Source organism: Thalassophryne amazonica, chromosome 23 (assembly GCF_902500255.1).
Source record: "Thalassophryne amazonica chromosome 23, fThaAma1.1, whole genome shotgun sequence".
In the NCBI taxonomy this organism is placed as follows: Eukaryota; Metazoa; Chordata; class Actinopteri; order Batrachoidiformes; family Batrachoididae; genus Thalassophryne; species Thalassophryne amazonica.
In genome coordinates this window covers 19,591,228-19,610,129 of record NC_047125.1, presented here as the reverse complement: position 1 = coordinate 19,610,129, position 18,902 = coordinate 19,591,228, and the positions used below count along the sequence as shown (strand labels likewise).

The following is an 18,902-nucleotide window of genomic DNA, read 5'->3' as shown; positions in this document are numbered from 1 at the left end:
CACTCCCATCAACCACATAACTTCCTGCCATCTCTGCTCCACCAACTTCAACCCCACCCACACAGGGAGCCACCCATGCTCCATCCCTTTATGCATTAATTAGTCCATTGTGAATTAGTGCAAGCGGGGCTCTCAACAGTGTTTTTTTTTTTGTTTTTGTTTTTTTGCATTAAAAATATTCCAGTTCACAATCTTTAGTGCAACAGCATTAACAAAGTTTACAATTACACAAAACATAATGATCATTAACAGTAATAACAGAAAAGTTATACATACATATATAAAAACTAATGATACAGCAGACTCCTTAGTAAATGAAAATTATAACCCTTCGGGGAATAATCATTGATATACATTTCTGATTTGGAATTAAGTAAAGAGACTTAAAATAATAAACCTCAATCAGGAACAACTTGAATAATTGAGTTTTGAAATTTCCATTTATGAATATGAAACTTCCCTCATCACCGAGACTTGACAATAGATGTTTCTTTCCATGGAATTCAAAATAAGTAATAATATTCTTTCCTTCAATATTTATTGTATGTTGTTTTGCATAGAATATAATTCTCAAATTCTTTCCAAAATGTACTTGTTGAACTTCGCATTAATTTTTATATTTCAAATGATATTTTAAGACCAACACAAAGCCACAAAAACACAGGAAAGACTTTAAAGAAATCACACTCGACAGGTTTAATCAGGTCACACGCTCATTTATTGCAACTCAGTTACGTGCAGACATTCAATTCCTTTCCACAGGACGGTTAGAGAGCTTTAAACTACATATTTTCTGTACATTCTCTGAGATAAGCTCAATTTACAAAGTCAGTTCATGCTGGAATCCCTGAACAGATTTAGAATGATGGGGGAGGCTGGAAATTCATACAAAAACAGGCAACTATACCATCTGCAATCCAAATGTCAATAATAGAAAAATAAATAAGTAATTTCTGTTTTGAAGGACAAATATTAATGGGGTCATTGTGGCTTTGCACAAACCTCCTGCAATAAGGTCACAAGCTTCCCTTTATTGCATGTTGTTTTACATTAGCGTCACTCACCCGAGTCTCAAAAAGGACGTCCCATTTCTGAACAAGACAAGGCGGCAGAACTGTCACAGTATTTTTCCATTTCAGCATTTAGTGGAATGTCACAGTGTCCGGTTCTTTCTTCCTTGATACAGTGTTAGCGGTACCAAAAAAAAAAAAAGCCCTTTACAAAATTGTGTGTAAACTTGAAAAGTGATCCTGCAAACCAATTTTAATCAGACTCGCTGAACTGTCTAAAGTTACTTTTTTACCCAAAAAGTGATAGTTTATGTAAATAAGTTATAACCTAAGTATGTGAGATACTGTTCTAATCTCTAATAAGGCGTACATTAGTGCTGCTGTTAAAATAACATTAAAAAACACAAACTGGACAACTTCCTGCAATCAGAGACCTTGCAAACATCTACTTGTTTCTCGAGTTGAAGGAATGGAAACCTTCTCTATCTGGTCGCTTCCCAATTCATTGTTTGTTTTTCCCTAAAGCATTGGTTTGAGTGTACAGTGTTCTCTCAAAGTATTTGGCTCCTTGATATTTCACACATTTTAATTTGTTTGCCATTTCCAATATCTATTTCTATTTGTATTCCTTCATAATTGATGTAAATAAAGTCCAAGACACATTCAGTGACTTGGAAATGTTTATGTATCCATCACCTGACTTGTCTGAAGAAAACTGGCAATAAAACTGATTTACAGGTATGATACCAAAGGGGTCCATTACTTATGCAACCCATCATCTTGGCTTTTGTATCTTTATTTAGATCAAGTTGCAGATATTTGCTCTGAGCTTGAATTTAAGGAAGATCATTTTGGAAACATCTATACTAAGTTGCCTGATTTACTTTTTGTATTTGAAATGGCATAAACAAATTCAAATGTGTGTAATACCAAGGGGCCGAATACTTTTGGAGGGCACTGTATATATTAAAGCCTGTTCGTGAAAATCGGTTGCTTTAAGCAACTTTCACACCCCATCACGTTTGGTGCCAAACTGAGCCGAATTCCCCAAGCAAATCTCACACTTGGCCAAGGCTTGCAAAGATTCTTCCCAAGCCGCAACTTGCCACAAGTCGTAGGGAGAGTAGTTAGTCTGCATAGGTCGGTACCCAGTTTGAACTTTTTTCCCCCAAAGTTATCAGGACCTCTGAAATTCCAAAGTAACTCGGATTACTGCATAACCAACTCAGGATAACTGCCAAATGCTGCGTACACTTCGAGTGAACGCATACACAACTTGGGGTAACACTGCCTGTGCACTGTGAAAATTTGACCTGGAGCTAATTTGGAGTGTGTCCAACTTCACTAAAATTGGGAATATGTGCAAACTTGGTTCAAGGTTTTCAGATTTTTGCTAACCTATGTATGTTGTGGAGTTTGCCATGTTTCTCCCCTTCAGTTTATTGGATTTATGCCAGGTCACGGCTTGGGACAACTCAGTGCCAAATTCAGCCAAGTTTAAGACTTCCAACAGCCTCTGAAGACCAGAGCTTTGATTTTGTATGCATTCTGTCGCACAGGAACAATTACAAATACAGCGTATACATCTTCGACATACGAGTATGTCACGGAAGTCTAATACCAGACGTGTGAGGCTTAAATTTGTCTAATAAAGTAATTTCAACAGTTGCAGACAGAACTAAAGGACACTGAGGACTTTTAACATTAAATTCCAAATATACTTAACTTTAAAAAGTCGAAGACAGACAATTTTGCACAATATAACCCCTTTAACGGGCACCTGGAATGTTGTGAAAGAGTTTTCAGTGATTGTCGGCCATCTCCGTCTGCTTCCATTTACACTTGTGCTATGAACACATATTTACACAAAACAGCTCCAAACAAAACCTGTACATTTTCTAATAACTTTAACAAGACATTCATTAAGATCTGGATCACAGAAACAGTCAAAGCTTCAAGAGGAAACCCAGGTTTAAGATTAACCACCAAGTAAAAAAACAAAACAAGATATACATATATGTACACAAAGCAGGTGAACTTGCGTTATCATTTTTAAAAAGTGCACAAAAGAACAGTCAGTCAACACACTCAACAAATTACTCAACTTAGTTAAGAGCAGGCAAGTTAGGGGAGGTGAAAGAGTGGACACGAGTTGACATCTGAGCGACTGATGATACATTCTGTACATCCTCTGTCAAGAAGAAGAAAAAAAAAAAAAAAGCACAGCTAGTCCTAAAATATTCACTGCAGCATTCAACATGCCGTAGCTGCGTCAAAAACCTAAGGACAAAACTAGACTTCAAAAAGAAGGCGTTGTTGGAGTAATATCAGTCAGCAGAGGGGGGCGTTTGCATGCAAAATAGTTTTGCACCACCACCTGACCTCCCCTTCCGTCGCCCTCCTGCGATCAGACAGTATTTGTGTTTTGTCAGACGTTAGATGAATGGGGCTCCAAAGCATTTAAGGCACCACTGGACGCTGGAGGTTGGTGGTCGATCAATGCGTTGCAAAGACTTGAGCTGCTCTGAGCTCAAAGCATCATACGCCGCTTGGTACTCTCTGTCGAAGGCCTCTGGGGACACAAATGTAAAGGTTAGGAAGAAAACTAAGTTGACATCTCCACTGACAGCTGTGCTGACATCATGATGGGTCATTGGAAGGATCCTAACTTTGATCCTTATTCCTTTGATCCTCAAATAAGGATTGCTAATTATTTCAGCTATGAGGATCCAATGACACATTCACCCTTTGATCATCTTTCCTTTAATGCTGACTACAGGATAAAAGCAATGATGAAGACATGACCTCTGATCCTAATTCTCTACTCCAGACTGATGATTTGTTTCAGTGCTGTGGATCAAAAGTCAGGATTCACCCCTTGACTGTTATTCCTTTGATCCTGACTACAGGAAAAGCGTAACCTCCTTGGGGAGTTCAAGTTTGCTCAACAAATACGGCACGCAGAGGACGGGAATCTGAACCCATTTTCAGACCTTTTACCGCTGTCTGAGAAATCCTATATTCACTTACCCACATCGATATTTTCCCTTCCCAGCGCCACCAGCGACAGAAATAATATCTCTCTGTAGATACTCCTGCGAAATACAAAAAGCATTTTCATTCCTCATTCAATTTTTTTTACTCAAACAGAAGCATAAACGATTTTAGGGAAAGCTGAGTTGGACAAGTGTGAGGACCAAGAACTCGGCTGACCTCTGCCGTTTGACATCTTCTGGACGTCTTTTGATCTCTCGGATCAAAAGGTTGATTGGCCCGTAGACGTCATTGGTTTGGATGTTGCGAACAATCGTGTTCAGGAGGGTGCGAATCTCTTGGTGGTCCGTTGGAGCCAGAGTCCCCTTCTTCTCCACTGGAAAGTAACAACACAAGCACCATCAGAAAACCTCTGACACTTTTGAAAACGGTGACCTCCTGTGGCTGACAGCAACATTACAACAAAGAAGTGGCATGTGACTTATTTGTTAAAATGGAAAGTAGCTGCTCTGGTTGGGCGCAAGATGTCTGTAGACTTTTTTCTCCCCAAGACATTGCATAGGAATGACACATGATTAACAAAATCCAACAGCTACTGCCTCAAGTCTTGAGGACATACACTTAAAGAGCTTGAGTGTGTGTGTGCATGGTCTTACACAAAGTCCTCCAGAGCAGGTATAAAGGATCGCCAGGTTCCTGGTGCAGGTTAATGTTGTCCCACAGCAGCTGGACATATACTTGCTTACTGTCCTGTGACAACAGCGTGAGGGGCAGCTGCAAAGACAAACTCTTAACCTTTAAGAACTTTTACAAGAAAACTTTAAATCGAGACAGAAAAGAATGATCAAGGAGGAGTTATCGACTCGTGCCTGTACGCCGTTGTTACAGTGTTCGGAATTAAGAATGAGACCAGGGAGGTGAGTCGGCAGCTCGAGGCGGCGGAAATACCAGACCAGGTTCCAGAAGATGATTGGGTGCTGACTGAGAAACTTGTGGGTGTAGATCACCTGGAGAAAAGGGGTAGAATTAGATTTGAAGCACAAAAATCTGGATTTTGCTTCATGTTTGTCCGTCATATGTGCGCTTTACCTGATCGCCCTCATTCTCCAATAGTGTCTCCAGCTCCTTACGTAGTACTAAGGGGCTGAGGTACGGCACAGAAATGGGTTTGGGATTTGGCCTTTTTGTCCCCATGCCATTCTGACAAACATAAAGGCACAAACGTAAGAAACGTTTTCACTATTTAGTAACAGAAGGCTTAATCTGGACCAGTAGGGGGCACTAACAGACACTTCCAGCAGGCTGCAGGGTAGGCTGGTAGTTGAGACGCCATGCCCAGGGCTCTGCATCCAGTCGAGGCTCTGAAGCGGGCCACCAACACTGTTACTGCGTGTCAGTGATGTCCTCGTACACCTCTGCTGACTCCCTGCTGCCTGGTGCTCAAGGAGGCCCAGTGGGTCGGACTGGACCGGCTCTGGAATCAGGCTGTTGAGAAGACACCCATGAATGACTCATGTTTGGCAGATTTTAGTTGTTGAAGTTGAAAAGAGAAGATCAGACATTATGGTGACAACTGTGTTGGCTGGCAGAGCTTGAACCTGTGTCTCCAGACGTATGTCAGCATTTTCCATTAAAGCACGTGGACTGTTACCTCTTCTGCGCTGTGGGCCGATTATATGAGATCTCACTTTGCTCCTCTTCAGATGACAGTGGGAAAGAGAGGAGGTCCTGGGTCTTAATGTCAGTGGAGCTGCCTGCTGCACCCTGGCCACTGGTGCTGTGTATGCTGTCTCCTGAAGCACTGGGATTCATGTAGAACCTGCAACGGCAAAGGACCTGGTCACCGCTGCAGGATACGAACTATTCCATTCAGTCTCAATAGTTTCAGTAGCCTTTTTTTTTTTAAAATACATTTGTATGAAAAGCCTCTTTGCTTCGGCTGATTCCAATGAAGTGTAGATGCTCAGTCTGGTTATGCAGCATGACATGCACAAATGGAAAAACGAGAAGGCCTAATAGCCTACCAGCACTAATTCAGCCTGGATGGTGGAGAGTTCCAGAAGTATTCAAGGACAAAGTCGGGGTCAATTTGACTAAAAAGATTCTTGACACTAAGCCAACAGCTTATTTAATCTGCCAAATGAATCAATGTCAAAAGTCGCAAATCGACTCAAATATTTGTGGGCACAACTAAGAGACTAAAGGATTCTGAAAATGTTGATGAATTGTGTTATTTTTGGTGCCATGTGCCCTGAGAAATTAAGTCAAAAACATGGAGAATTTAAACTGATTTCACCTGCTGCTGATATCAACTCTCAGAAACATGAACCTGTGAGGAATGTGGACTTTGATGACATCATGTAGGGTAACGCCGCTCCAGGCTCTTTATTGAAATGAATGGGAAAACCAAATTTTTTTACAGTGAGAAATCAGTGTTTTTTGTGGACTTTGATTCCAAAGATAATATTTTGAGGAGGAAAGTCTGAGATTTTTTTATTTTTATTAATTTTTTTTTTTTTTTTTTTTTGAGTGCCTCTGGGACAGACTGCAGAAGTGAAGCCCAGCACAGCGTGAGAATGGTTTTTAAAACACGGACCTAACCACGAATTCTAATCTTTCCATTTGTGGACACAGGTGGAGTGACTCTCAGACAGGTAACAGCCTGTGACTGACGTTACATCATGATTATGAATCAAAATAGCTGTCAATCTGTTGTGCATTTTGCAGATGCACTCTGGCTTATTTTACTTTTATCAGTTTTATCAGGACACGCACAAGTTAATCCTCTCCCTCACAACTCTTCTGTACTTTGCTGCACGGTGAAACCATCTGATAAGACCGATAATTAAGTTGTGCACATATTCATCACAGAACCTACTGTGGACAAACTGTATCTGCATGAATTACCGACCAATTCCCATTTAAGTCAAAATGAGAGCCTTGCTACTGTCAAGACATGAAGTTTGTAAAATGTGTAAGGAAAATTATAATTTTGCCCGGGAGGAAAATGATTAAAGAGTTGCAAGTAATGATTTATAACCTGGTATATAATTTTTTAAAAGATAGTGTTGACTGGAGTGAGATATGCCCTTTAAACTGCTCGTCCTTATACTCCACAAGAACTGTAACTGCAAGCTTGAAAAGTCACTGCCAAACAGTATTTTTGGAAATCCTAAGACACTGGACACCTACGCAGCTGTTGTGCGCAAGTCATGAAACTCTATGTGCAACAATGGGAGAAAGGCTGTGCGGCAAAATGGGCAGTTGGTGTTGAGGTTGGAGTCATCAGCTGTCCAGCCTGACATGATCTCCTCATCATACACCAGGGCTTCACAGGAGCGGCACTGGGAGCAACTGGACATCAGCACCTATCAGCAGAAACGTATATCAAACCAGCTGCACCCCAAAATACGTCAGAAGTAAACAGGTATTATTTGTAGGCTTCAATCTCACCTCCAGAGCACAGTTCTGATAGATGCTGGAGGTGGAAGCATGATGGAAAGAGTTCTGCTCAGAGTCCAGACCTCTTCCTGCTCGTCCCACAGTTAGATCTGCAAATAGAAATGAGATGAAATTATGCATGGCATCGCAGCAGGGTGCAGTCAAGGATCGAATAAATTTTTTTTTTTAAACCAAGCAGAATTGTTAAAAATAAAATTACAGATTACTCAACAAAGAAAAATTGTTTGCATCTTCTTGTCCTCAGGTTGATTAATGACAAGGACAGGCAAGTTTTGTCTTCAATGTGAGGCCCAACTTCTAAATACAAGGTGACGTATGTTGGTATATGGCACACCATTATCCCAGGAATTGTCGTATTTTATAATTTATAATTAATACTTTTAAAATACATGCATGACAAGGAAGTGAAAGCACTTATTTCCATTGTGATCCATTTAAAATCAAATGACAAAATAAAAGTATTAATAAAATAATAATAATACTGATGATAATAATATTAAAAGTGTATATGATAACAAGACCCTAAACAATTTATAAACACATTAAGACAGTAAATTAACATAAAAACATCACTTAATTAACAGGAAAATAAGGGTCGAGTTCTTCTAAACACTGCTGAGGTCTAAGGTTCTAAAAACATTCTGGACTCACACACCATTTCAACTCATTATAGAAACGTTGCATAATTTATAACCACGCTAGAAAAATGTCAGTGACCTATTTTATAAACACTACTCAACCTAGAGCCTGCAATCCAAAGAGAGAGCAGATATTGCAGCACACAAAGTTCTTCTCATTTTAGGCTTTGGCTGCTGATGTCTCTTACTTTGATATTAATAATTGTATGAATGTTATAGAATTTAGAATAGAACAGAATGCCCATTATTGTCATTATACAAAATGTACAATAAGATTGGAGAGAGCTTCTCCTTTGTCAGTGCAAACAGATAAAGTAAAAACAAACAAACAAACCAAAATGCATAAATTGCTATAACATCCGACGGGACAGTGCAATGAAAAGTTCTATGTACAAATATAAGATAAAAATATATCATAATATATATGAGTACAAATATGTATTTACATGCAATTTACATTTTTCCTCATAACCAGGTATAGCAATGTTGTGATGACCTTCATCTCAGGCATTACTACATTGTTGGCAGTTTCCTCGCTTGCGAGGATAGTGGGAAGGCCTTTTTTTTTTTCTTCTTTCTTTTTTAGTTTATTTTCTACAAGCCCTCTGGTGGCTGAAAAGTCTGACGCGGGATGCACAAGACCTGTTACACTTGGGGCAAATGAACACTTGAGTAGGCTGGGCTTGTGCTGCTGCCCGCTCTGTCTGACGCTTCTGGCGTGAGGCCTCACTTCTTTCTGCCTCAAACTTCAGGCTGGCGGATTTGATGCTGGAACGCCAGCTGAGTCTATCTGTAGCTAGATGCTGCCATGACTGATGCTGAATGCCTGCAATGGAGAGCTGTTTCTTCACCTGGTCCTTATAGCGCTTTTTGGGGGCCCCTTGGTTTCGTCTCCCTTCCTTGAGCTCGCCAAAGAGAATTAATTTCGGCATGCGTGTATCATCCATCCTGGCTACGTGACCTGCCCAACGAAGCTGTTGTTCGAGTATAATAGACTCCATGCTGGGCAATTTGGCTCTGGTAAGGATGTCCTCATTTGAGATGGAGTCCTGCCACTTGATCCCGAAGATGTTTCGGAGACAACGCTGATGTAAGCGTTCCAGTAATCTGATCTGCTGGTGATATAGAACCCAGGTTTCAGCTCCATACAGGAGGGTAGGGACCACAATGGCTCTGTAGACCTGCACTTTTGTGGAAAGGCACAGTGCATGATTCTGCCAGACTTTCTTTGAGAGTCGACCAAAAGAACTGCTGGCCTTGGCAAGGCGACTGTCTAGGTCCTTGGCAACAGATGCGTCATTTGAGATAACACTACCGAGATACGTGAAGTGCTCTACTGCATTCAGGCTGGTACCCTCGATGTTGATTTGGGGTGGGGTATATGCTGTATGGGGGACCAGTTGATATAGCACTTCTGTCTTTCTCAGGCTGATGGTGAGGCCGAAGGCTCTTGCTGCTTCAGCAAAACAGTTGACAATGTGCTGTAAGGCTTGCTCCATATGGGCGACGAGGGCACAGTCATCTGCAAAGAGCAGCTCCATGATTAGCTGTTCTGTGAACTTAGTGTGGGACAGAAGGCGCCGCAAGTTAAACAGACTTCCGTCGGTTCTGAAGCGGATATAGATGCCGTCTGTCAAGTCTTCTTTGGCCTCACGAAGCATCATGCTGAAGAAGATGGAGAACAGAATGGGTGCGAGGATGCAACCTTGTTTGACGCCATTTGAGATGGGGAAGCTGCCGGACAGAATCCCGTTGTACTTCACTTGTCCCATCTGGCCTTCATGCAGCTGGCGGATGATGGTGAGGAGCTTTGGAGGGCAGCCAAGGCGTGCAAGAATCTTCCACAAACCCTCACGACTGACTGACCATGTCAAAAGCCTTGGTTAGGTCTATGAAGGCTGCATAAAGGGCCATGTTCTGTTCTCTGCACTTCTCCTGGATCTGTCTCAGGACGAAGATCATGTCGGTGGTTCCCCTGTTGGCCCGAAATCCGCACTGACTCTCGGGAGTATTTTCATGCGCTATGGTAGGGGTAAGCCTGTTGAGCAGCACTCGAGCCAAAATCTTACCTGCTACTGAGAGGAGAGTGATGCCCCAGTAATTAGAACAGTCAGACTTGTTGCCCTTGTTCTTGTACAGGGAGACAATGACCGCATCCCAAAGGTCATGTGGAACCATTTCCTTTTCCCAGCAACTGGAGAAGAGAATCTGAAGCTTGTCGAGGACTGCCTCACCTCCATTTTGGTAAACCTCTGCTGGGATGCCATCTATGGCAGGAGACATCCCTGGATTCAGCTGCGTGGTGGCCTTTCGGATCTCTAAGTGTTGGGGGGTCATCAAGTTCCCATTTCACCTCCACCTGGGGAATCTTCTCGATTGATGACTCTTGCACAGTGCACTTGTCACTGAAGAGGTTTTCAAAGTGTTCTGACCAACGCTGCATAATGGTTTCCTTGTCCGTCAGAAGGGTGGAGCCGTCTGAGGAGCGCAGGGGTGCTTGCACTTGATGTGCTGGCCCATGGATGGTCTTAAGGGCTTCATAAAAGGAGCGCATGTCTCTGGTATCGGCATGTTGTTGTGTCTTTTCCGCAAAAGCTAGCCACCAGTCATTCTGCAGTATGTGGAGCTTGCTTTGCAGTGTGGAGGAGGGATTTCTGTAAGCTGTCTTGGCAGAGTGGTCATCAGGTTTAACTAAAAGAGTCTTGTGGCATGCACGTTTCTTTTCTAGTAGTTCCTGTCTATTTTTCCTGGCTGAGAAGCCCACTACTTCTGCTGCCGTCTCCTGAAGGATGGTCTTTAATCTCATCCACTGTTGTTCAGGGTTGTCAGGCAGGCCTTCTTCTCCACCCAGTCTCTCCTCTAGTTTGGCCTGGAACTCCATTTTTGTGTCTATGTCTTGCAGCTTGTGGACTTGTAGCTTCTTAAACTGTGGGCCTTTCTTCTAGGAGGGGGCTTGAAAGTGAAAGCAATCTTGGAACGGACCAAGCGATGATCCGTATAGCAATCCGCGCTAGGCATCACCCTGGTATGTAGTACGTCTCTTCTATCACGCTGTCGCGTCAGAACGTAGTCCAGAAGGTGCCAGTGTTTGGAGCGTGGGTGTCTCCAGGTTGCTTTGAATCTCTCTTTCTGTTGGAACAGGCTGTTGGTGATCGTCAAGTCATGTGCAGAGCAGAACTCCAGCAGCAGGTGGCCATTGTCGTTACAGTTGCCTATGCCATGTTTCCCTAGCACGTCCTTCCATACATCAGAGTCGCGGCCCACTCTGGCGTTGAAATCTCCCATGATGAGGAGCTTGTCCTGGGTGTCGACACGCTGTAGAAGGTTGTGCAGATCACTATAGAAAGCCTCCTTAACTCCGATGTCGGCCTGCATGGTTGGGGCATACACACTAACAATAGTGGCAAAATCCTTGTTGATGGGGAGCCGGAGTGACATGAGTCGGTCAGAATGTCCAACTGGCAAACTGTGTAACCTATGTGCTATGGCGCTCTTAATCATGAACCTGACCCCTGAGAGTCGACGATCTTCTTTAGCCTTCCCTGACCAGAACAGTGTGTAGCCTGTGCCTTCCTCGGTGAGTGACCCTTGGTCTGCAAAGCGCACCTCGCTGAGTGCAGCAATGTCTATGTCAAGCTTTGCTAGCTCTTTGGCGGCTAAGGCTGAGCGTCTTCGAGGATGATCGCTATTGTCTGAGTCCATCATTGTGCGTACATTCCAGCACGCAATTTTCAGGTTCTTTGTTTTTCTTTTCGCACCGCGTGTAGTGATGCCCGTTGGCAGCGGTGAGCCAACCGGGTCTTGTGAGACAAGCCATGTTTAGACCACCTTTTCTAGGTCTGTCTCCATGTGGAGCAAGCAGGGCTATCCCTAAACAGGGCTGCTTGGTCACCCAGGGCTCTGCCGGATGATGCTGTTGTCTCGGGTCAGCAATCAAACGACCATAGTTACTGAGCCGCCTGCATGCAGGATCGAGACTGCAGCTCCCAGTGCCATCATGCACCTGCTGTTTTCGCCTCTTCCCATCGCTGCAGGGCTTTCCTTCCCGCCTGCGCTCGTTGCTTAAAGTGGGGATCAGCTCGCGCACACCAATTCCACTCTTTAGGCAAGGTGGCACTCCACAGTGGCACAGACAAGCTGAGATGGCTGTGGCGACCACCAGGCTGTAGGTTTTACATCAGAGTGACCTTCTCCTAGCCTCTGGCAAAAGAACCTTCCTCGGAGGCACGGGGGCAGTAACCCAGGCTGGGGGTTTAACATCAGGGTTTTCCTTCCCCTAGGTGGACCGCCTTAACAGGGCTAATGAGTCCCATCTACCCACTGCTATAACCCAGTCAGCTGGGAGGCTCGTGATGGCGGGAGCGCCTAGATCCCGTATAAGTCATGGACCTACCACTGCCATACTTGAATAAACAATATCTGTGTTGTAAAACAACAACAAAAAAAAACACAAAGCCAACCTAGTCAAAACCAAAGTGAGTGCAGCTCCAGGAAAACCTACCTGAAACAATCTAAAACTGACTGAAAATAAATCTGACTCGATCTAAACCGAAAACAATTCATCTAGCGCAATGTAACTATAGCTTGTAAGCTAACAAACGGAATATCAAATCAAATTTATTTATTTATTTATATAGCGCCAAGTCACAACAAACAGTCGCCCCAAGGCGCTTTATACTGTAAGGCAAGAGGCATACAACAATTACAGAAAAACCCCAACGGTCAAAATGAAATGTAGTAACGGTCAAACTACGCTGGGTAAGCGCATTTATGATGACGTCAACCATAAACATTATCCCTGCACCATCAAGCCGATAGTGTTTCTACATACAGAAAACATCTCTACTTCCTCTCCGTCTTTTCCGCCATCTTGCCTGCTTAAGACACGCTTGGCCATCTTAAAAGTCCTCCTCCCTACTCTCAACGGTTTGGCACAATGACCAACTTTCATCTTACCAAGGGAAAATTCTAAGAAATGTCTAAGAATTGTCGGAATTCTAAGATTTTTCTTTGAATAATGTCACTGGGAGCTACTTTTAGCCTTAGGATGCTTCGTGGATATGGGCCCTGATCACCAATGAAATCACCAGCTAAAGTGATTGGTAATGAGGAAAACCTGCACGGTCTTGGCCCTTCATGGCACAACTGCCCCCCTCCTATGGTGTCAGAAAAAAAGACCTTGACATTTTTAAAAGGGGGGTGGGAGACAAAACTCAAATGGACTGTATATTCCCCCTGGTGTTTGACTGGGGATATTAAAGCAAAGAGCTGATGTTGCCATTGTTTTTCCCCTTTTTGATTCTCTAAAATAAGAAAGAATTGCTTGCATGCTTACGTGTCTGGTGGGTGGCTCGGCCTATGTCACTGCTGCCGCTGCTGCTACCCAGGCTGGTGCAGCTTTGATTTAGACCATTGGCCACCAAACCTGGGATGGTCCGCCTCTCAGTCGGACTCTCATTTCCATCACGCTCAGCCAACAAGTGCTCATCCAGATGGGCTGGAAAGCCACCGCCGCCACCGCCCCCCGCACCACTACCCTGAGCCGGTTCCTCCTGCAGGAAGATTTTTAACAAAAAAAAATTCTCACTATTGCATCTGCAACGACCCAATCTGGTATTAGAAAATAAATAAGGATGTTCACCTCGTCATCCGAATAGGTATAAGCTGAAGCAACTGCTCCCCACACTTTGCTTGCAACATTTGCCGCCTGCTTCATACTTGACTTGAATACATCCAGTTTTGGACCTGAGAGGAGGGTGTCCATCTTGATTCCTGAAATGGTGTTTATGACTGAACCCAAAGACCCTCCCTGGGAGGACTTGACCAAAGCCGTCAGTGAGGATGATCTGGGACCTGGACTTGTAGTACTACCAGAGCCTCTCGTCTTTGCAGCAAAGGTTTTGGAACGTGCCACAGTATTAGGGCTGCATTTAGGTGTATTGTCTGGGGAGATGGTAGGTGTTTTAACAGGAGGCACAGGAAGGCTGGACCTCCGCTCCAGAGGCTGTTTAGCCTGTGGGGCACTGGTGTTGTCTACCTTACCCTGCTGGAGTTCCATACTGGAGGACTTAACTCCCAGAGGGCTTTGCTGGTTCATGTACATTTCTATTTCCTCAGCCAGGTTTCGCGACACCACAGTAGGCAATGAGCGAGACTGGTCCTGACTGTTAACAGAAGCAGATTCTTCGCTTTCTGACACCAAACGAGAGAGTGGATCTGCACCCACCTCTACATCCGCCCTCTCCAGGCTCATTATCCTTAGCCCAACCTCCTCGTCTTGTGCTTCAGTGTGCTCCTGGTCCTGTTCCTCCAATCCGATGTCAGTCCCCTCCACCTCTTTACCAAGTCCTTTCTCTTCTTCAGGTGACTGGATATTGACGCTCAACCCCTCTTCTTGTGGTCGGTTTCCAAGTGTCGAGTCCCGATCCCCTTCAGGCTCTTCCTTCAGGTCTTTGAAAAGTGCTTTGGGAACACTGTCAGGAGGTGGGCTTCTGCTTGCACACAAAGCTGCAGCCAGGATACGGGCATCAGCACCCATTTGGCTTGCCATGTGATCCACACCTTGTTCCAAGAGCATTCCGGCACGGGTTTCAGCGCTGAAGCTACAGCTACGTTCAGAAAAGGCTTTCTGCCGTTGTTGAGACAGAGAAGCGGCATTTTCAGTTTTGCTGTGCCGCCTGAACAGTTTCCCACCACCTGTAGCAGAGATACAAATTTATTTTTACTCAGTCAAGTTCAAGATGGTGTTCAAGAGTTTCTTAGCTTTTGGTGCACCTTCAAAAACATAGAACGCTACAGCTCCCCTGCATTTTAGGGTTATCTAACGAAACGAGTGCTTCAATACCAAATAAGAACTATGGACTAGCAAGGGAAACATCATGTGGTGTTAGAGTTCAGAGCAGATTTAAAAAGGCTTATGACAGAACCTCGTTGTGTTGGCATCTAACTACCGTATTTTCCGCACCATAAGGCGCACCTAAAAGCCTTAAATTTTCACAAAAATCGGCCGTGCACCCTATAATCCAGTGCGCCTTATGTGCGCACTGAATTCCAAAATCTGTAAAAACGACCAACGTTGTCTTTGACCATCGGATTATCGGACCATTTCCCGCTGACACAAGGACGTAATACATGAAGTATGTACGCTAACGGCAGCGATAAACCAATTGGAGAACATTACATAATACGTAAAGTATGTACGCTGGTAGCGTAGAGTACGTACGCTGCCAGTGATAAATCAGTCAGAGAACAGTCCGTGAGTCCGTGGTACGTAACTTACCTCCGCCACTCCTTCGGTAGTTACTGTATACTACAGGTATCCTGCAAAACAACATTTGTTTGTCTAAGGACCCCCGAAAATGGCGCCAGCGAAGAGACATGCTTACGAGGCAAACTGCAGGCTATCAGTTACGCGGTTGTTCATGGGAATAGAGCAGCTGCGAGAGGAAACAAGAAAATGAACTGCGCCAAGTTAAAAAGACGGAGTTTCCGCAGAAACAAAGCGAGGTGGCCACAGCTAGAAGACCAGCTGTTCAATTCAGACACAGAAGATGAAGACTTCGATGGATTTGTGACAGAACCATAATAAAAAATAATGTGAGTACCATATTGTTAAATACCGGCAGTTCAAAGTTATTAAAAAGTTCAAATAAACTCATCGTTTTGCTTCCGTGACCTTTTTTTTGTTGTTGTTTGTTTGTTTGTAGACTATATGTTTTAGCGTGCGCCTTTTGTAAGGGTTAAGTACCCGCTAATTGAGGCCGCGCCTTATAATCCGGTCGGTGCGCCTTATGGTGCAGAAAATACGGTACATCACTACCTCATCACCCTCCTCACCTGTGTCCATCTCAGTGGTCAAACCTCCTGTTGATGGCTTCACAATACTATGGACAGGCAACGACAGGTCAACAGATCTTGGGGGCTCTGCTACTGCGCTATCCACTGAGCCGGCCATGTCGCTCCCTGGTGATGAATCAAAAAATACACAGCAAGGACTCCGTGAAATCCTCTGGCACAGGCAGCTCCTTTTAGTCAAAGTAGGTTTTCTTACCAGCATGCTGTGCTTCGACACCGCTTCCATTTTCGGCAGAAAGAACAGTTGAATGTGAGGATTCTGAAAGTTCCCGATGCAACTCATCTTTGGAGCCATAGCCTTGATCAGACTGCTGTCCTGTGGATCCCAGTAAAACACAGCGATAACTCCACACCTACACCTTGAAAAATTGATTTATTTTCATCATGAGGGGGGCTTAGATGGAAATCAGTACCTGTACTACAGTGGTTGTCTGTCGAGTCTCCCATGTTCTCGCTGTGGGCAAACAAACCGCGATCCTCACCGTTGACTTCACTTGAGCTATCGCCACTTCCGTGACTCAAACGGTCAGTGTCTTTGAGAGCTGACCCACCAACTGATGCAGCGAAACAAAGACAAGACGAGAATAAATCCATTAATTAATTAATTAAGAAACATCGGGGGGGAAAAAAGCCCCATCTTCCACCTGGGCACAAACCAGCACACCTCTAAATAGCATAGTAATGTTGGACACACCCCAAAATCTGCTTGAGGTGGATTGTTCAAAGGTGACCCCACATTGGTGCATTTATCGACAAAAATTACCCTGTTTAATTTAGCAATGTAAAGACACCACAGCTGTTTTAGCCCCACCTGGGGTTGTCACTGTGGATTCCTTCTTCGATGATGTACGGTGCAGCGCTTGCTTGAACTGAGCCACTCCGCGAAGCACATTGCGCAGTTTGGTCCACATAAAGAGCCCGCTGTAGTTTCGGCTCGGCCACGGGCTCTCCAAGACTGCCTGCAGAAAGAACAGAAAGCAAGCATACAAACTGTTGCTACCACAAACCCATAAATTAGTTGATTAAAAAAAAAAAAATAAAAAAAAAGTGCAAAAGGTTTCTGCTGCCAGCAGGCTGGAATATGACCTTGTTGTAGTAGCCATATGTGATGGCGTTCGGAAGTACTCCAGCTTTCTTCATCTCAACAAGGACTCGCACAGCCACAACAGGAAGACCCCACACACCACAGAGCTGCATCACCACTCGGTAACACACCTGGAAGCCATAAATAACTTGTTAAAAGCATCCTCACACTGTGTTAATGAAAACCCCAAATGTAGCAATGCGACCCAAACTATAAAGTACATGGTGATATAATAAAAATGAACCAAAGATGAGCTAAAGTTCAGTAAACTTCTAGATCTCTCCAAGCTCAATGACTGCGATCCTGCATTGACACACAGACTTTACTCTGTTCTTTGACACTTGGAGCTACACCTCGTTGTTATTTATATAATTATGTTATTCTGCATTTGTGCACGATGGCCTGTGTCTGGTCATCTCTGTTGCAAATCCATATCAGTTTTGTTTTGTGCACTGTGTTCGGTCAAGATGGAATGGCCACAGCAGATGGTCACCCCACTGAGTTTGCACTGTGTTCAGTCAAGATGGAATGGCCACAGCAGATGGTCACCCCACTGAGTTTGGTCTGCTAGAAGTTTCTTCCTGTAAAGTAACTACACTGCATAAAGAAATTCAAATAACTTGCTGAACTTATGGGCAAAACTGGCTGAAATCCCCTGCAACCACCACCATCGCCAACTCCAAACATAAACCAAAATGAATAGGCTCTAGGACAGCACCTTGGATAACGCCTGTGTGGGAGCTTGACAGGGGGGGGAAAAAAAAAAAAAAAAAAAATTGCTGCTCGACATCTACATCAGCAAATAAATTAACTCATATGCATCATGTGACTGTACCTCATCCAACACCTCCACTTCAGTGGTCTTCATCTTCAGGAGGATGTTGTATGCTTGCTGCATGGCGCAGTCTTTTGATTTCGCCAAACGCACCGCTGCTGGCAGACAGATGAACCACAAGCTATAGCAGTGACTGAACAGACAGCGGGCCCACAGCGGTGGATTGGAGTAGAAACGCTTGGCCATTTTGTATGCCAGCTTAACCTCCTGCAGGATTAAACAAAAACACTTTGATGAACTTCAAGACCTTCAGCACACTGAGTGTTTTACAAACCATTGAAGCAGAGATACTCTGCACACGCCTCGATGTGCAGCAGGCGTGGCCGGAACGTGTCTCTCATTGTTCTAAAACCAAAATGCAACGTGTGTAACGGCTAATTATGCAAAGTTGAGTCTGTGTGTGCACCTGTTTGGTCCTCTTGGCGAGTAGTGCGGGGCTGTTGGACAGACTGCCCCCTACTGCTCGGCTGTTAAGTGCAGGACGTAACTCCCTGGGACGGTCAAACAGCTCCAGCCTGAGTCTGGGAAAACCTTTATAGCTGCAGGATGACAAACAAGAATCAGCAGCTATAGGTCAGAAAAAAAAAAAAAATACAGCTTTTTTTCACACAAAAAAAAACAAAAACAAAAAAAAACCCACCTGTATCGGGGGGAGGGTTCAGGCCCGTCGTCAGGTGGCGGTTCGGGAGGCATGACAAAGACAGTGTGCTCGCTCTTCTGGGACTCATCCAGCTCCAACAGTCTCGTGTCCTCTGATGACTCGCCTTCAACCTGCAGCGAGGATCACGAAACAATGCTGCATTTTTTTTTTTTTTTTTTTAAACATTCTGGTGCCGTCTGCACACTGCAGGCTGTTATTTCAGGCAGTTACACTTTTTAAACAATAAGCAGATCTGATCAGGTTCTTTTCTGAATGGTGATCAGAATTTCAGGATCAAAAAGCAAGAATGTTTACTCCCCTTGGCATTATCAAGTGAGGGAAATGTTTCCTTAATTTGTGTGGTATTGTTCAGCACACACAACAA

At 44.1% G+C, this 18,902-nt stretch overlaps 1 protein-coding gene across 1 annotated transcript in view; it reads right to left on the bottom strand.

Annotated features, from left to right (window-relative positions):
- Window positions 1-700: 700 nt before the first annotated feature.
- Window positions 701-18,902, bottom strand: part of dennd4c (DENN/MADD domain containing 4C) — a 50,826-nt gene continuing 32,624 nt past the window's right edge. Inside the window, 20 exon segments of the mRNA XM_034163970.1 lie at window positions 701-3,582; window positions 4,041-4,105; window positions 4,224-4,380; window positions 4,661-4,778; window positions 4,874-5,011; window positions 5,094-5,204; window positions 5,291-5,489; window positions 5,656-5,823; window positions 7,197-7,372; window positions 7,458-7,555; window positions 13,440-13,656; window positions 13,746-14,800; window positions 15,941-16,066; window positions 16,155-16,274; window positions 16,372-16,512; window positions 16,770-16,917; window positions 17,045-17,173; window positions 17,878-18,084; window positions 18,284-18,416; window positions 18,518-18,648. Coding sequence (XP_034019861.1) covers window positions 3,446-3,582; window positions 4,041-4,105; window positions 4,224-4,380; window positions 4,661-4,778; window positions 4,874-5,011; window positions 5,094-5,204; window positions 5,291-5,489; window positions 5,656-5,823; window positions 7,197-7,372; window positions 7,458-7,555; window positions 13,440-13,656; window positions 13,746-14,800; window positions 15,941-16,066; window positions 16,155-16,274; window positions 16,372-16,512; window positions 16,770-16,917; window positions 17,045-17,173; window positions 17,878-18,084; window positions 18,284-18,416; window positions 18,518-18,648 — 3,774 coding nt within the window. The 3' untranslated portion in view covers window positions 701-3,445.